This window comes from Pteropus medius, unplaced genomic scaffold, assembly GCF_902729225.1.
Source record: "Pteropus medius unplaced genomic scaffold, Ma_sr-lr_union100, whole genome shotgun sequence".
Taxonomy (NCBI): Eukaryota; Metazoa; Chordata; class Mammalia; order Chiroptera; family Pteropodidae; genus Pteropus; species Pteropus medius.
The window spans coordinates 8,911,769-8,931,021 of record NW_024354502.1 but is presented as its reverse complement, the minus strand read 5'-3'; the positions used below and the strand labels follow the sequence as shown (position 1 = coordinate 8,931,021).

The following is a 19,253-nucleotide window of genomic DNA, read 5'->3' as shown; positions in this document are numbered from 1 at the left end:
AAGGAAAACATGGAGAGCAGTAACAAAGAACTCCTACACCAAAGAAGTATCAGTGGCGGTCCAGTGGGAGCTGGAACTCCCATCTCTCACCAGTAACGAAGAACTAGTCTCACTCCTAGGGAGTCAATGGAGGCTGAACATAGAACTTCTATTTGTACCCTCATAGGGCAGTACCAGGAAGAACTCCCTCCATCCATCACCAGAGCTGAGTCAGAGGAAGCCAGCTAAAACAGAAGGTCACAAGATCCAAAGTTCCATAACAAAATACTCAAAAGTCTATGCTTCACTAAAAAAAAATAACCATTTCATCAAGAACCAGGAAGATCTGAAACTGAATGAAGAAAGGCAATAGATGCCAGCGCTGAAATGACAGAGGTATGAGAATTATCCAAAAAGTTTTAAAGCAGCCACCATGCAATGTTTTAACTGTTACAGACACACTTGAAATAAAAAGTTTCAGCAAAGAAATTGCAAGTCGCAATCAAGATATAAAATATATAAATAGAAACCAAATGAAAATTTAGGACTTAAAAAATATAATAACTAAAAAATAAAAATAAATAAAAAACAAGTGGATGGGCTTAACAGCAGAATGGAAAAGACAGAGGGGAAAAAAAACCAGTGGACTGGAGATAGAACATAGAAATTACCCAGTCTGTATACAGATTAATAGAATAGAAAATGATATAGTCACTGTGGGAAAGAGTATGGCAGGTCCTCAAAAAATTAAACACAGAATTACCAAATGATCCAGGAGTTCTATGTCTAGGTATGTACTCAAAATTATTGAAAGTAGGGACTCAAACTCATATTTGTACACCAATGTTTACAGCAGCATTACTCATAGTAGTCAAAAGGTGGAAACAACTCAATGTCCTTCAACAGATGAATAAATGAACAAAATGTGATGTATACATACAATCGAATATTATTCAGCCTTAAAAAGAAACAGAAATATTGTACATGCTACAATGTAGATGAACCCTGAAAACGTTTTGCTAAATGAAATAAGCCAGATACAAAAGAACAAATACTGTGTGATTCCATTTATATGAAGTACCTAGAATAGTCAAATTTGTAGAGAAAAAAATTAGAATAGTGGTAACCAGGGCATGAGAAGAAGAAGAATGGGGAGTTATTATTTAATGGGTATAGAGTTTCCATTTAAAAAGATGAAAAAGTGGTAATGGCTGCACACAATGTGAATGCATGTAATGGCACTGAAATGTGCATCTAAAAAACATTTAAATGTTAAAGTTTACATTACTTTACCGCAATAAAAAACAAAGTGGATTGGAACAAAAAAATGCACAGAGCCTTGAGCAACTGTGGGACTATAAGAAAAAAAATATAGCAATCCTGTCATCGGAGTCTCACAAAGAGACAAGAAAGTGAGCAGGGGTTAAGAGGTATTCAAAGTAATGATGACTGAAAACTTCCCAAATCCTAGAGGGAAAGTCATAACTTATAAATTCAAGAAGCTCGAGTGAACTCCAAAGAGAATACATCCAAAGAAACTCACATCAAGACAGCACAGTTAGATTTCTGAAAGCCAAAGGAAAAGTCTTGAAAGCAGTGAGAAAGAAACAATGCCTTATAAGAGAAAAACAATTAGAATTAAAGTGAATTTCTCCTCAGAAACGACAAGACCAGAAAGAAGTTGCATAATATTTTTCAACTGTTAAAATAAAAAGAATTCTCAACCCAGAAACCTACATTCAGCCAAATTATTGTTAAAGAATAAAAAGGAAATCAAAACATTTTGGATGAAAATAACTGAGAGAATTTGTTTCTAGCAGACCTACCCTAAAAGAATGACTAAAAGTTCTCTAAAAGAAACAGTAAAAAAAAAAAAAAAAAGAACCTTGGAACATCAGTAAGGAAGAAAGAACAGAGTAAACAAAAATATGGATAATTACAGTAGATTTTCCTTCTCCTCTTGAATTTTATAATATATTTTCAAGGGTTAAAGCAAAAAAATATAACAGTATCTAGTGTAGTTCTAAATGTATGTAGAGAAAATATTTAAAACAACTACATTATTAAAAGGAGTTGGTTAAGAGACATATAGGAAGATAATTTTTCTACATTTTGACTGGTAAAATGACTCAACAGGAATAAGTTATTCAAAGTTAATATAGTACCTAGGAAACCACTAAAAAGCTTTATCAAGGAGTACACTCAAAGGCACCCTAGATAAGTCACTATAAAATTTTAAAGAATATTTAGTAACCACAAGAACACAATAAAAATAAAACAGAAATAAAAAGAGAGAGAATAAATAGAAAAAGAACAAATAAAATAGCAGCGTTAAGCCTGAATATATCAATAATTATATTAATATAAATGTTCTAATTATACCAATTAAAAAACAACTATTGATAGAATGGATAAAAACATGACTTAAACCACAAGCTGCCTAAAAGAAACTCACTTCAAATATAATGATGTAGTCATATTGAAAATAAAACGATGGAAAAACCAGACCATGCAAACATTAATCAAAAGAAAGCGAAAGTGGGTACCTTAATATCAGATAAAGGAGAATTCAGAGCGATGAAAATCACCAGAGACAAGGAGACATTTTATAACTATAAAATGGCCAATCACCAAAAATATCTCGCAATTCTAAATGTGTACGCCCCCGCAAAAGAGCTAAATTTATGTGAAGAAAAATTCTTGCAACTTTTCTATAAACAAAACTACAGTCATAGTTGGAGACATCAACTCTCCTCTCTCAACAACTGATGGAAGAACTAGAAAGAAAATGAGCAATGATGTAAAGGAACTAAGCAACATCAATCAGTAGGATCTAATAACATTTATAAAACATCCCACCAAAAAACAGAATACATCTTTTTAAACCCTATGGAACATATAAATCATATCATGAGCCATCAGCAAATCTCATCGAATTTAAAAGAATTGAAATCATTCAATGTTCTCCAACCACAATGGATTCAAACTAGAAGTCAAAACATAAATGTAACAAGAAAAATTCCAAATACTTGGAAACATACATCTAATAACCCTTGAATCAAAGAGGAAGTCTTAAGGGAAATTTAAAAACACACATACACATTGAACTGAATGAATATGAAAACACGAAATGTCAAAATTTATGGGACTCAGCTACATCAGTGCTGAAAGCGAAGTTTATAGCTTAATGCACACATTATAAAAGAGGAAATGTCTTGAATCTATATCCTAAGCTACCTCTTCCAGATTCTATAAAAATAAGAGGAAAATAAAACTAAAGCCTGAATAATAGATTAAATAATCTAAATAATCTAATAATATAAAATAATAGATTAAAGAAGAATACTGTATTTATTTAATCACCCAAAGGAGGTTGATCACAACCATTAAGCTGTATTTCTTCCCCGCCCCCAACAAAAGGCAGTTTAATATTGTGGGTATTAGTTTCACTGAGGATATTTAGATAGTGAATAAAATGAATTTACCCCAGTTCCCAACAATAATGTTCTCCATTCTCTCTGCCACAGGAGCTAACATTTTTAACATACTTCTAATTTCCTGGAAATATTTCATATTTAGTCAGAAGCAAAAAGAGAAAGGATGGAGAGGGTCTGCCCAATGGTGAGCCCTGCACAGGGGCAAGAAGCACTCGGGTTTAGCCTGCCAAACCCTAGTGAAAAACATGAAAAAAATATACAGTTCTGCGTCTGTGGCATAGTAACTCTACCCACCAGGAAAGCACAAACCAGTGAACGCCAGATTGTGACCATTCCGTGCTTTAGAACCAGTCGATGTTGGAGCTGCTTTTCCTTGCTTGGCTAAGACTTAACTTAAATCTCTTTTCATGCAGTAAAATGAAGGAGTCGAGATACTAAAGGTGAGCCAAAGAATTTCTTCAAATGTCACTTTATTCCTATTCAGTATGCAGATGAGCCAAAGGATTGTTTTAAATGTCAATTTATTCCTATTCAGTAGTTGCCTGCATCAAGACCTCCACGGAGGGCAAGGTTCCTTGGAACATGTGATAGTTTGGGGCCTGAACTGAGCAACGTTCAGTGTTCTTGGGGCTGGTGTAGATAGACATAGAGCACTGCCACTCAGGACTCCTAACCAACCTTAACAGGACCAACTTAGCATCTATTCCAGCCTTGGGGTGAAGGAAAAAAGTAGAAAGTAATCTGACTTTTTTATCCACTGTCCCTTTGGGAAATAATTGTGCATTCATGACATACAGCTGACGTTTAGTCTTCTCTAGTACTCATTAGAAACAAAGGAAGCAAGGAAGTACAATTTTCAATAAAAGTTTAAGCAGGAGATTCTGGGAGGGGTGTTTGTTCTTAGCTCTTGTGTGTTGATTATTTTCTAGGAAAGGAACACAAATGTCTTTTTTTTTTCCCTTGAAAAAGAGATACTGTTATATGATGGTTGTAGGATCTCCCAAAACATTAGTCCCTCCTTCTAACAGTCACAAGTAACAAGATAGAAGCAGGAAGTCCACCCTCCAACACTACTCACTCATGAGAAGGGGGTCAGAACCTCCTTACTCTGTGGAAATGGAAGGAAAAGGCAATAACTCTCCCAACTACTCCTCTCCAAGAAAATATATGGTGCCATTACAATTAATGAGCCAGGTCTAAGACACAAAAATTAGACATAAGCAAAACCAGAAGAAATAACATATAAATAGGACAAAACTAAAGTTCTGGATTCAATTAGTACATTTTTTAGAAGTTCATAAATATTCATTTGGCCAAAGAAAATCATTTGGCTTAAAACACTAAACACTTTGCTTTAATATTTAACTAGAGTGAAAAAGACCCCTTTGAGAGATAGTTGAAAGCAGCTAATTGCAACAGTTACTTCTGCATTCCAGCCACTTCACTATGTTATCTGACATAAAACAAGAGCATATGAAGAGCATCTTAAATTTCTCTAAAACAAGGTACTATACAGGTAATACTATTGTTTTTCCTTTTAAAACACATCTTTTTTTTTTTTGCCTAGATTTAACAAATATTCTACCAGTTAATATGCTTTGGGCTACAAATAAAAAAAAAAAAAAAAAAAAAAAAAAAAAGTGAACAAAAAATCCCAATATAAATTATTTTAAGCAAAAGGGAATGTACTCTACCACATAATAAAATGTCCAGAGGGGAATGTACTCTAAATAAATAAAAGAGCATAAAGACTCTAGTTCCATATCTTTATGAATCTCCTGACTCTGTCTTCTGCCATGGTTTGGTTTGGTCTACAGACTGACTACCCGTACAATCTCAAAATACCTGCCAGTAGCAAGGGACGCATGCATTTATTATTATTATTTTTATTATTGCAAGAAAAAGAAAACCTCTCCCCGAACCATGGAAAAAAAATCTTTCTCTTTAGTCTGATTTAAGTCATATGCCCCCTCTGTGTGAATAAGACTATGTGAGGTTATACATTGAAGAGCTAAGTGATTTGTTCAGTATTAATAAAGGAACGACACAGAGGGTGAAGAGAGAGCCAATAAAAAGAAAATAATACTCCTTTATACATACGACTCAGCATGTGAATATTTTCTATATGTTTACTAAAATAATAATAATTTTTAAAACGATATTTGACCTCCTCATCCCTGTATTTTGATTTATGACTTACAACTAATATTAAAACAAAGCGATCTTGCATGAAAACATTTGCATGGATCCTATGAGGATCCATGACTTTTATTTGGTACCTCATGTAATTAATACCTCCTATTGGTGTAATTCAATTATAAATATGAGACTTTAAAATAATATTCTACCGGATTATTGAAAGCCTGTTTAATTTCTTGCCATCAGGAGTTGTTTCTGCCCTGAAGTCCTCCTGCTGCTTAAAAATATATACGAAACCATGAGTGAATTGGTTGTCTTCAACATTTTGTTCAATATAAATAGTGTTTTTAGAAAATCCTTTTAATGCCATACTCTGACATAATTTTCAATCTTCAAACTCCTTTAATAACAGTAATATTTACTTACCTACGGTAATTTTTTAAGGATTCATTAATCTTCTAAAATGCTTTGATAAGTTAAAATGAAAGGCCTCCATACAGTATGAATGATTCCAGCAGTTTGTTATTATTTAATTAAATTTCAAATGGCGATTTATGTGTGTCAAAGTAAAACATTTTGCACATTGTTGCCACTTTTTAACTTTTTTGCTCCTCTCTACTAGTTTTTGTTTTTATCACTTTAATTAATACTTTTAATCATTTGGCAACAAAATCTCAATGGAGAGTACTATTAGATCTGTTATAGTGAAAAGCTGAATTCCTTTCTACTTAGACCGCATGGCAGTGTTTGTTCTCTGTATGATTTTGTCCAAATAAACTCTTATACCAAGAAAATTTGCTAGTCAATTTTACAGCCCTCTGACAACAGTCATCTGATAGCCCATGGTGAGCACCTCTTGATTGCTATCTGGTTTAGAAGTATTCTTGACAAACAGAAATCCTTTGAAACTTTTTTCTAAGAGACGGTTTCTCCTTTGTCATTTACCCTGTAGGAAGAGCTCACTGGTACCAGCTGCACCAACAGACAGAAAATCTCGCTTGCTTTCTTTAATTGACAACTGGATGACACTAACATTTATTTGATGTTTTTTGCCTAAGCAGCTGGGGTTCTTCATATTTAACTAAATTTTCTCAACAGGAGATACATCCCACTGACATACCCAGTTCAAATCAAATTGTTTATACTTTCAAAAGAAACAAATGTCAAGATAACTTCTAGAGTATATAAAAAGGATTTAATTTATTTTATTTTGAAAAAGTATTCTACCTTTTACAGAAAACTTACATACTAGGATTTTGAACCTGTTCAAAGAAAGGGCAATTGTACTGGCAAACACTAACAAACATCAAAGTTTCATCAAATACATCTGTCAGTATAAAATTCTAATTCTGGCAAGTAGTTTTAACTGACTCTATCAATTATGATTGGATTTGGCTGCATATAAAGGAAACTTCATGTGTCAATGTGGGTTTATCCTTGGTAAAAAAATAACTAATTAAAAAAATAATAATAATACCATGCTGGTGAATGATATGATAATGGGAGAGGTTATGCATGTGTGGATGCAGAGGGTCTATGGGGAATCACCGTACTTTCCTCTCAATTTTGTTGTAAACCAATTACTGCTCTAAAAAAAATAAAGTTTTGAGAAGTGAAAAGAAACTTAATATTTTTAAACCAAAGTAGAAATTTATTTTTCTTCTCATGTAAAACAAGTCTAGAGGCAAAAAGTCTATATTTGGAAAGATAGTTTCCCAGTCACAAATGACCCAGGCTCCTCTTACTCACTTTGCCAGCTATCCACGTGGTCTCCATCCTCAACGATGCCTCATGGTCTAAAATAGGCTGCTAGCATTCTATTCATCACATCCAAGTTCCAGGGAGTAGGAAGAAAGGAGGTGGAAAAAGACAAAAGTGCCCATCACCAAGCTAAGTTGGCGCCCTTTAAGTAGCCTTCCCAGAAGTCCCTTGTAACACTTACAGTGTTGGCTAGAACTTCGTCATCTGACTACACTTAATTGCACGGAAGGCTGAGAAATGGATTCTCTGGGCACATTACTATCCAGAACAAACTTGGAATTCTGTCACTAAAAAAAAAGAGGAGAGATACTGGGTGGCAATTCACAGTCTGTGCCACATCCATTATGCTACATGTGGTGGTTTTGTGGGAAATTTCATGTAACTATTAAAAATAATAAATGAGAGCTCTGCCAATTGATTTGGGGTATGTGCGGGAGGAGGGTTTCCACAAAGATTGTTGAGTGAAAAAAAGCAAATTCATAGAAGTGATAAAATATGATTCCATTTTTGAGTAACAGAGTGACAAAAATCTCTATATATGTATGCATATATGTATGTAAATGATGAACAGTTGACCCATGAACAACACAGGTTTGAATTGCGTGGGTCCCCTTACATGTGGATTTTTTTCAATAAACACATATTCAGCCTACCAACTATCCCCAGGTTTCTCATTTCTGGATTCAGTCAACCATGGATCAAAACCAGTATCTGTAATCTGCAAATCCTCAGACTTGTAAGGCCAGCATTGTTCCACACCATTTTATATAAGGGACTTGAGCATCTGTGAATTTGGGTATGGGGGTCCAATTCACTGTGGATACCAAGGGATGACCGTAGTTAAGTTTGGGGTAGTCAAAAGTTATACACAGTATATACAAAGTATGAACACAGCTCTCATTTATTATTTTTAATGGTTACATGAAATTTCCCACAAAACCACCACATATAACATAATGGATGTGGCACAGACTGTGAATTGCCACCCAGTATCTCTTCTCTTTTTTTTGTGACGGAATCCTATGGGGGGCTGGCATCCCTAAACCCCACAGATTCAAGTGTCAACTGTATAAGTAAATGAAAAGGGAAAAATTGCAGAAAGATACTCAGTAGTGGTCAACATATGTTATCTGTGCGAGGAGAGAGGGGGTGAATGTCTTTGTGTTGTTCCATTGTTCCACTCGTTATACTAGGCATGTGTTATTTCTGTACTCTGAAAAAAACATACAAGTTTTTTTTTTTTTCAATGTGGCAGTTTCCAGGTCCAACCTTTATAACACCTTCCACTATATATGAAAATTCACGCTGAATCCAGGATGCAGTCTATCCTGGGGGATTTTAGTGAAGAACTTAATAGGCCCTCAGTACAAACCAGTTTACCTAAGTTGTTTTAAATGATTTATTTAGCAAAATTTTTTATTTAGAGTATGTTAGCTAGATGTTAGGAGGAATATACTATTCTTTTTTAGCTAATGGGTGTTAAGTGTTTATAAATATTTAAACATGGATGTAAAACTAATGTCATAGATATCTTTGTTGTATTATCTGATATACTACATTTATGAAATTAAACAAAGTAATCTTTATGAATTGTATTTAATGTTTGCCTATTTAATTCCATTTAGGCCATGAATCTTTCATGAAAAAGTCTCATTTGGAAATTAGTCACACCTTGCAAGAAAAAATCATTCTCATGTCAACTAGGCTTCATCAAAATTTCATGAAGAAAAAACTTCTCAATTAGGTACAACATCACATTATAAATTATATTTGATCCAGACATCATAAAGAATATGAAGAGTATGAAAAAATAAAAATTAATTAATTATACCCTACTACCTCGGCTGAATGTGTATTTGGCATGGAAAATGTCCAATGTACTGACCTAAGAAAAAAACTAGCAGCTAGCAATGCTGAGACATTACTCTTTCTACAGTAATAATCATCAAAAAATTTTTCAATGACTATTAATTTTTTTCTAAGTCAAACCAGATCCAGCATTATTAAAGATACTTTTCATGAACAATCATGCTATTTCAAGCAGGACATGGGCAGACATCATTAACAGTATACAATGACTTTCAAACTCCCTTCTTTAATGGGCTACCAAAATCAGAAAGCTGCCGTGAAACCCAGTGAAGTCTTCACCTGATGCTCTGAACAGCGAAAGTTTAGAGTGAGGTTTGACATTTGAGCGTGTAGTTTAACAACTTTTCACAAGCTAACCCTGACTTTCAGGAAATGAAATTAAAATGACAGAATTATTAATCTGTAGATCCACAATCTAAAAAAACAAAAAACAAAAACCAAAACATTGTCTTTTGAGGGATGCCATCTCAGTGGGGACACTAGAAAGTTTGGATTGCCTGACATAACCAATTTTGGTGGGGCAGGTCCCAACAGGTCTGATTTTAAGGGAGTCGAGTCTGTGTTTAAGGCGGAGAGAGAGAAAAGGACACAAAAACGAATTTTAGTTTTTCCATCCCATGGGGTGTTTGTACCAATGTGTATCAACATCAAGGGATCCCTCCTCCCAGGAACCAAGGGAAGTCTCTCAAAATTAGTTTTTCCTCACATCAATCCAGCTTTGCAGACATTCTTCTCCAAAAAACAACAATGGAGTGTTCTATAGGCTAATGATATAGCTTTAAAAATAAAAAGTAAACAAAATTCTGCATTTTCAGAAAACTTGATAAAAAATAGTATTTCAAACTGTACAGTCACCACAAGTTATCCAAAATGCACACACTTCACTTGGCATCTCCAGCACCTTCAGCTTTCTGTGCCTGGTCTGTTTTGGCATCTCCGTTTTCTGCAGGGTTATTCCTATCCTTGCCAGCATCGGTTTTCCCCTTTTCCCCCTTGGGTACTTTCTCTCCCTTCTTTGCAGGGACCTTTTTTAGGCTTGAGCTTGGGCTTTGGAGGAGCAGGTTCAGCAGATAATCTTGAGGATTTCCTCTGTGGTCCAGCCCTACCTCCTTCAGCATCCCCTTCAGTCTTTCTGTTGGGCATGATGGCAACAGCTGTGGGATGTAGGCGCTGGACACAGGGATGCAACGGCGTGAGGCCTTTGCTCTGTCTGGGGTCGTTCTTGCCTTTTCTTCACATTGCTTGCGCTCCAGGGGGTTTATAAAGTTTTTACCCCAAATTTTTAATAATAATTTTCAAAGTAAAATTTCAAATTTAAACTTATATCAAAATATTTTATTCAATAATGGCAATATTTGGCTTCTGCCTTGGTTGTGGTCATACTAAGTCATTTGGCATCATGCTAAAAAGTGTTCAGTGGACCACTTAATGAAAAAGTCTCACTGGATAAGCAGTGATGCTTTATTGCAAATGGTCCTTCAGGAACACTAATATACATAATAATGACTTGAGGAGACTGTAATAAATATCACTTCCTGTCTAAATGGTATTCCTCTTTAATACTCATTCTGAATCAGAAATGGGCATTTTAAATAAGCACATTAAGAGCTTTGTCTGCCTGTCCCAGGATCATGTTTTGAAAACACTGCTGTAATAGAAAGCTCTGTTTTAAACTTGATCTTCACCATTATAGACTGTCTCTATGTTTGTAAAATAAGGGTCATGTTTGCAAATGGCACTGCCATACACATAGAGCTCGAAGAAAATTATGCTGTAGTTTAGTAAATTAAAAAATAACTAGAATATGACTCAAATTCTTAACCTGGATCACATTTTTCTTAATAGTGAAATGTGGCCAAAAGGAAGGAGCTAGTAGATAAATCTGTGAGCTTATTTTTGTAAATGTTTTAAGTGTTTTTGCAAGGCCGGGGTGGTAAAATTTCTCTTTCTGTGGTGGATATATAGTTAGAGCGGGGAGTTGGCACACAGGGATAAAGAGAGGATTCAAATTGTAAAATAGTGAGTAATGATATTCAAGAACCATGAGCTCAATTCTGCAATAACTCTTTATGGCTTCCAATTCCTAAATTTACTTTCAGTTAAATAAAAGCAACCATCTAAGCGATGTTGTGCTGGGAATCAGGACATTATAGAATATTTTAGTTCCAATTCCACAAATCTATATCTTCAACTAAAACCTCAACTGCAAATAATACATCTCAATCACTTTGTAAATCATTTTTCTGTTAGTTCTTTCTATCTTTAGCCAAAACTAAATCTGGGACAGATTCCAGGCCAGGACAAAAATTCAAAATACCATACTCCCTATTCTTTGATTATTTTTCCTTGAAGTGGATACTTGGCAATTAGCTACTGGGGGACTCAAAATTTTCTGATTCACTTTCATTAATCAAGTTGACCAAACGATTCCTAGATTCCTAAACTTTCTGTCGACTCTGTACTTTCCTGTTACTAGCCCAGTATGTAGTCTTCCTGACTCAGAATCTATAGACATAAAAAGGGTTTTAAAAAGAACTCTAGTCCTGCCAACTTATTTGACAGTGAGGAAGCTGAACCCAGCTTTCTCGGGGAGTTGCTCAAGGTCAAATGGCTAGGTTTATGGGCAGAACTAGGACTCTAGGGATTCTGATTCTTAGAAAACTAACCTCTTGAGTTCCTCCCAATGTTGTGCTAGGAAAAGTATGCCGTTTGAGTGAGTTAAGATAGTCTTGAGAGGGTGGGATCCTATTGGGGGATTGGGGATAGGGCTAGCAAGAACATTTGACCTTCAGGCAGGAGGGCTGGGCTCCAGTGACTTCTGACGCTAAAGAACCACGTGTCCTTAGTACACATGCTTAATTACTTAAGTTCTTTACAGAAAGGCAAGCAGCCCAAACCGGCCCATAATTGCCAATATACTTTGATCCCTCGCCTTCCTACACTTGGGAATTAAAAACATTAAAGGGAATTAAATAGGGTAAATTACTTAGAATAGTGCCTGTAACATATTAAGGCTCAATATTATCGCTGATTATTACTATATTGCCAATCTTATAGATGCTTGCCCACTAAAGCGCTAATGTCAGCGTGCAGATTTTTACTCCGGCCCACGACTGGGCATGTGCATCCCCGTACGCATTCGCACACCCAGTGGTCTTCCTGCGCAGGCGCAAGCTCCGCCCCCCAGAGCGCGCCCCTTAAAGCGCGAGCACCGTGGCTGAGGCGCGCGCTCGCCTGGGGATGATGGTAACTTGCCGGCAGGCGCGGGTGACGGGGGCGTTTGCTTCCGGGGCAAAGGGAGCTTCATATCCGGGGGAAGTGGGTATCGCCGGTAGCTGGCCGTGCGGAAGGCGTTTGTTGCAGCTTCGTGGTCTTGGTTGAGGGAAGCCAGGCATGAAGATCACGAGGCAGAAACACGCCAAAAAGCATCTCGGCTTCTTCCGCAACAATTTTGGAGTCCGCGAGCCGTACCAGATCCTGCTGGACGGTACCTTCTGTCAGGCGGCGCTGCGGGGCCGCATCCAGCTGCGGGAGCAGCTGCCCCGCTACCTCATGGGGGAGACACAGCTGTGCACTACCAGGTGGGTCGGGCCGGGCTGAGCTGGGCTGAGCCGAGCCGAGCCGGTGGCGCGGGGGATCCGGCGGGTGTGGTTGAGACGAGGCCGCTGCTCACACGAGCCACCAGGTGTAAGGCGCCCCGCCCACGAAGAGTTGACAGTCAGGTGGTGGTGGCCTATGGAGCTCAGGGGTGTAGCTATCATTTAGGCAGAAGATACAATGCCTTGAATATTCACATGTCGTTAGCCTGGGGAATAAGACCATGTGCTTCGTAGTCCGACTTGACTTTGATTCTTGGTCCCAGTTTTACCAGCTCTGTTATTTCTGACAAGTTATTTAACTTCTCTGAGCCTTGGATTTCTCATCTGTTAAAAACAAACAAACAAAAAAACATAACTACTTGCAAGGTTGCTGTAAGGACTAAACGAGTAGGTATAGTGCATGTAGAGCGTTTGCTGGTATCTAAAGCCTACCTCCTTTAAATGGAACTGTTGTTTGCATAAGTCTTACTAATTTAAATTTTAAAATGTCCTCACAACTGCCCTGTTAGGTAACATCTTCGATTCTCAAAAAGTTAGTCAGAATTTGAGATTACGAACTTTGCCTAAGGTCATTTGTTTATTCACTGTCTTGTATTAAGTTACAAGCCACATTCCAAGCACTGTGTAGCAACTGAAGATAACTTAGTGAACAGCAGACTCCCAGTCCTCATGGCCCAGATAATGCATGTCATTCTCCAATTGACATGTTTTGACTCTAGGTCTAGTTTCCCCACTTCATCAGTGTGGAAACATTAGGATGGAACTTTGGGGGGAGCGGAGGGAGGGTGGTTGGAATATGGAGATTTCATGAAGGAGATAACTTTAGAGCCCAGCCACAGTTCATTTCTGACGGGAAGGACTATTTTGAGTGACAGAAAAGAGAAAAGTGGCATTTCTTTTGAACAAAGGAATGGAGTTGTGAAGTGCCTGGGAAAGGGTTTAGAGCACAGAAATAGTTGGAAATGAAGCTGGGAAGAAGGTAAATTGAGGCTAGAGCATGAAGAACTATTATTAAGAAACTTAGTAAGAATATTTATTTTAAAAAATCGAAAAAAGGAAGTTAAAATGACCCATAATATCACAACAGTGAGTAACCACTGTTAACATGTGCTGTATCATACATCCAATCTTTATAGGTATACACACACACATGTGAGGGGCATGTTAGAGAAGCAAGAGAGTGAGGACAGGCAAACCCATTTTGTGGTTGTCCAGTCAAGAAATGATGGGAGCCTGAATCTGGGCGGTAAAAGGCAGAAACCTAACGGTTCTACAAGGTGACAGTACTGAGATAGATACCAAGGGCTAAGATTGGACTAACAGCTATTGGAGTAGGAGTAAAGGTGAGGGATAAAAGACCAAATAGGATTTCTAATTTTTTTCCCCCCAGTGTGTCTGGGAGATAATAAATTCAAGAAGATAGCGAGCCCTGGAAAAGTTTGGAGGCAGGAAACTAGTTTGGTTTTAGACATGGTGAATTTGCAAAGCCGATGGCAAGACATCCATAGGAAATATGCACTAAATAGCTGGCAGTTCGGGCCTGAAACTCAAATAGAGGTCAAAAGTGATGACGGTAGAAAACAAAAATCTCTTTTCTTAAAAAAAAACAAAAACTAATGGGGTGATAAAAGGAGTCTGGCAAAGGCTGAGTAAGTTTAAAAATATCTTTGACTCAATTCCTTTTATCTTTGTTTTTTTCTAGTGTTATGGAAGAAGTGCTAATATTTGACTCCACAAGAGGTGCAGATTTGGGGATGAGAAAGAGGAGCTAGAAATTAATACACTTTAATATCACTGTCATTCTGATCTGAGTCATTTATAGGTGATATTTGGAAAAACATTGGCTTATATTAATATGAAAATATAGAATGAAAGGAATTTGTAATTTTCAACAACCCGATGACTTGAGAATTTTTACTTTTCATAACTGAAAATATTTTGAAGGTGTACCAATTTATACTTAAAGTACAAGCACATAGCATTATGGTTGAGGCAAGGCAACCATTGCCAAACTACTTGTATTTACATTTCAGCTTTACCACTTACTAATTTGAATTTGGGTATATTACTTAAATCAGAATGAGGTGCTCTGAAATCAGGATAATTTTAAAGTAGGGCTGTTTTGAGGTTAAGCAAGAATTTATGCTGCCTCCACGTAATAAGTGCTCAGTACATTTTAACTGTTATCATTATTCTTTCTATATGGTGTGTGAATCTTCCAGGTCTTTTAAGAGTGAAATGGCTCCTATATGTTTGTGGCTATAATATGACATTCAGGTTATGTTGGTATAGTCGTAGTTTTTAAAAATTATTTTTTATACTTTTATGTGAACAACCAATATGTTTCTGTTAAAATTGTGAGCCACTAATAACACTTTATTTTTCAGGTGTGTGTTAAAAGAGTTAGAAACATTAGGAAAAGACTTATATGGGGCAAAACTGATTGCACAAAAATGCCAGGTTCGAAATTGTCCCCATTTCAAGAATGCAGTGAGTGGATCGGACTGCTTGCTCTCCATGGTTGAAGAGGGAAATCCTCATCATTATTTTGTGGCTTCACAGGTGATACTACTTTAAAACGAGTACATTTTAATCATTTCTATTTATACTTCATATGGTAATATTTATACTCAGAAAAAAATTAGTAGACGTGGTTTATCAAAGTGTTTCGACTTTTTAAAATACTAGCTTTTAAGTTAATTTGCAGTCAATGAAAGCAGTTGTCATTACAGACTTTCGTAATCTTAAACATACTGATTTCATAATTACCGAAGTTTCCTTTTTTCAAAATAAGAAATTACTGACATAGAGATGTGATGATACATTTTTGGGTTCTTGAAAGGAAGGTAAATAGAGCAAAGATTTTACATTCTCTGTTCATAAATATGTTTTCATGTTTCTGTATTTTATACTATTTCTCAGAAAGTCATGTTTCATATTATTTGAGACAGTACCACCAACGTGGAACTGCTTCAGGCTTTTAAAGAGACTGGGAGGTGGGGAAAGAGAGACTCAGGGTTGATGTTAATGAAGTTCTTCACATTCATACAGATTTGCTTAAATATGCTTTCAGAACTGTGAAATTACATAATTAGAGGCAAAGCTGAATCTAGAATCTGAGTCAGCTAACTCCTACTTTACTTCTGTTCATCCTCTGTAAGCATTCTTGACCCCTTCTAGAGCACATCTTAGAGCAGAAGCAAGGGACGCCACCTAACATGTCTACCTTTGCATTAGTTTGTAATTGATGGTCCTAGAGTATTGATAAATCCATTTCACACTGTTACCACTTAACTGTTTGTGCTCAGTTTTTATGCTTTTCCTTTATCATAAAATATACTGTACTCCCATTATGAGAGATACTGACTTGAAAAATAAATTCTGTGATCTCTTTTTAATAGAACCCTCGTGAAGTCCATAGAAACCTATCGAAGGCATCTTATTTAATTGACAAACTTGAACTAAATAATTATATTTTTCTTTTTAATAGGATCAGAATTTGTCTATGAAAGTAAAGAAAAAGCCTGGAGTTCCTCTTATGTTTATTATTCAGAACACTATAGTCTTGGACAAACCTTCTCCCAAAACAATTGCCTTTGTTAAAGCAGTAGAGTCGGGTCAGCTCGTCTCAGTCTATGAGAAGCAAAGTATCAAGCAGCTCAAAGAGGAACAGGGTTTAGTTAAAAACCCTGAACAGAGGAGAAAAAAGCGCAAGAAAATAAGTGGCCCCAATCCTCTTAGCTGTTTGAAGAAAAAGAAAAAAGCACAGGATACAAAACCATCTGCCTCTGAAAAGAAAAGAAAAAGAAAAAGAATCCGGAACAGATCGACCTCAAAAGTACTTTCTGAAAAGCAGAATGCAGAAGGATGAGGAATCTTTCAGATGCTTTGAAAGACATTCAAATGTGAAAACTAAATTTCTTTTTAAAACTGTGGACATACTTAGGATAAAAAACTGATCTTATTTTTGTAAATGAATAATGACCTATAAGCCTTTGCCTAAAATTATATGTAAAAAAAAAAAAAAGTGAATGTGTTTAGGTGTGACAGTGTTCACTTTTCTTAGTGATTTTTGTGGTTTTTTTGATCCAAAGTTGCCATCTCTTCCTGCCTCACTGCCATCCCTCAGCCTCCAACATTATGTGCAAGTAGTTTAAAAAAGTCAAATAGTGTCAGAAAGTTTGTGACAAAAACATAGTAGTCCTTCTTTCACATTCACAAAAGAAACTTCCTCTTTCAACTCATGTAGTGGTTTTAGAATTTATATTTCTAAATATGAATATGCTGCTACCTTTTGATCCATTCATTACTATTGACTTCCTACTGGAGAGAATAGTAGTTTTGCTTGCTTATATTACTCACCCCATTTTTCCAACATATTAATATTTCAATCTTTATGCATCCTCAATTCAGTATTTTTATTATGACTAAGCTTTATAAATCACTGAACTAGTTAGCATGCTATACTACCTTTTTGTTATTCCGGATGTTAATAATGACCTCATTTTCTTTCAGCATCTGACAGTATCATGCCCCATATTCCATGAACTCTGTAAAGGATCTCATCATGTAACTTCCCGCGTGATATCAGCACATTTCTTACTCTTGGAGGTACTTTTGCAGCCGACTGTCATCCAGTGTCGAACGGCTTTCTGCTGAGCGTGTTGCTCAGCTGTCACCCAGGCACTTCTTGCTTTTTCACTTACGTTTCCTAGTTTCTTCATTTTACTCTTTCTTGGTTTCCTCTTTTGCTGTAGTGGAGCAAAAAGTGTGTAGGAAGTACATTTTGGGGGTTCAACCAGTGGGTCTGCCCTCATGTTTGTCGCACTGGTGACCTAGCAGGATAGAGAATTCTTGGTTGGAAATCATTTCACTCAGTTTCCCTAGAAAACTTAATTGTTTATAAGATTTATAAGGGGGTGGGGAACGATTTGCTTTTTTTTGAGTTCCATTTGTTCAGTAAGGAGGAAGATTTTCTTTTAAATGTGAATGTTAACTTCCAATAACAAAAATTTCAAAAGAGTACTCTCTTTAAGGTTGGCTGTGAATATGTTATTTTAAAAGTGTCTAAAACATCAATGGGGAATTGAATAAAACTTGTCTTTTTTAGCCTACACCCCAGTTGTTTTAATCATCCATCAGGACAAAATTACAATGTTTTCACACTGTAAGATTGAAGTATGAGGTTGTTGGAAAAGCAGAGCCTGACTAGTAGTTCCTGATTTTGAGCTCCCTTCACACAGTCGTTCTTAACCTGTACCATTAAAATGTGATCGGGTACGAAGTACATCACAAATAAATTCTTAGTAATGGCTGAAACGAATGACTTCTGAAATTTGAGACAATTCAAATTTATTACTACAGAAATGTCATTCTCAGCTAAATTTTTTGGTGGAAAGTGGAATTATAGCTTTAATTACATTGAGAATAACAGGCTGTATTATCTGGCAAGCCAGGTTAGTGTTAGATTGTCATTTCACGATTCTGTTTAAACAGGAACATTTTTTAAAAGGCAAAATTTTTGGAACAAAAGGGGGATATAGTCTGTAGTTCCTGTGAGAAAAGAACATTTGTCAATAAGATTACCAAATCAAATGTAGACAAAATGATAAAGCAGGCGAAATGTACACCAATGGTATTCATTTCACCATGCTAATATGCACAAATTTTAGGTATTCTTTTAACGAAGCCTTGCCTCAGGCCCTCGCTCCAACTCAATATACCCCTGTAAGTCCCTAATGCCCCCCGTGCAGCCACTTGGCGCTGGTGCTCAAAGCGAGTGAGTCTGTCACTATGGAAGTCCAGTGGCGGACACAACTCCTTTAAGAGGCATCTACAGCTGCCGCTGCTATGGCATCCGTCCCACTCAGCCGCTCTACCTGAGCAGCCTCGCATCTTCGCCCCCTTCTACCTCCTACTGTTGCAGGGTGATTTCTTATTTTTCTCCCTAGTTGTAAGGCTGTTCATCTAGACCCCAGGTGTCTCTGCTTGCTGTTTGCTCCATGTTTCCATCACAACTTTGATTTGGTCACAAGAGGGGAAGAACAAAGCCTCTAACATCTACACTAATTTGTCCTAGCTTCCTAGCTCCCGAGAGATTATATTTTATATCTCTGCATCCAGGTAAGGCAAGATGGCCGTGATTTGACAGGTTTAATTAACAGGTTTTTATGGGTAGGCAGAATGACTTAGTTTGTATTCTTTATAATGTTTTAAAAATAATGTCATTTAATCGTACTACAGTTTTCCTTAAGAATTCTTAGTTTAGGTGTAAATGAAAACTTGATATAACTCTGTATATAACTATCTAACCATCTAGTTTGAGATCCAGAACTAACTGGGAATAAAGGCAGAAGGTTAGGTGCCTAGACTGAACTTAGGAACTAATTTCTCATGTGATTGTGGTTTGGTGCTTCCAAACACTTCATCAGACATTCTTGCCAGTAAAACACTTTTGCGTACACCTATA

At 36.5% G+C, this 19,253-nt stretch overlaps 1 protein-coding gene and 1 pseudogene across 1 annotated transcript; one reads left to right on the top strand and one right to left on the bottom strand.

The window, feature by feature from the left end:
• Positions 1 to 10,062: 10,062 nt before the first annotated feature.
• On the bottom strand, positions 10,063 to 10,328 carry LOC120595499 (non-histone chromosomal protein HMG-17-like; annotated as a pseudogene).
• Positions 10,329 to 12,481: 2,153 nt separating this feature from the next.
• UTP23 (UTP23 small subunit processome component) lies at positions 12,482 to 17,900 on the top strand. The gene is made up of 3 exons (XM_039853611.1): positions 12,482 to 12,766; positions 15,172 to 15,346; positions 16,275 to 17,900. The coding sequence occupies exons 1-3, from the start codon at positions 12,579 to 12,581 to the stop codon at positions 16,653 to 16,655; spliced, it is 744 nt and encodes a 247-aa protein (XP_039709545.1). The 5' UTR covers positions 12,482 to 12,578; the 3' UTR covers positions 16,656 to 17,900.
• Positions 17,901 to 19,253: the final 1,353 nt, after the last annotated feature.

Bases quoted from the DNA above. Each gene is read 5' to 3' on its own strand.
- UTP23 (XM_039853611.1), top strand. From the start codon at position 12,579: ATGAAGATCACGAGGCAGAAACACGCCAAAAAGCATCTCGGCTTCTTC. The intron at 12,767-15,171 runs GTGGGTCGGGCC...TTTATTTTTCAG, and splicing joins ACACAGCTGTGCACTACCAG to GTGTGTGTTAAAAGAGTTAG. The intron at 15,347-16,274 runs GTGATACTACTT...TCTTTTTAATAG, and splicing joins ATTATTTTGTGGCTTCACAG to GATCAGAATTTGTCTATGAA.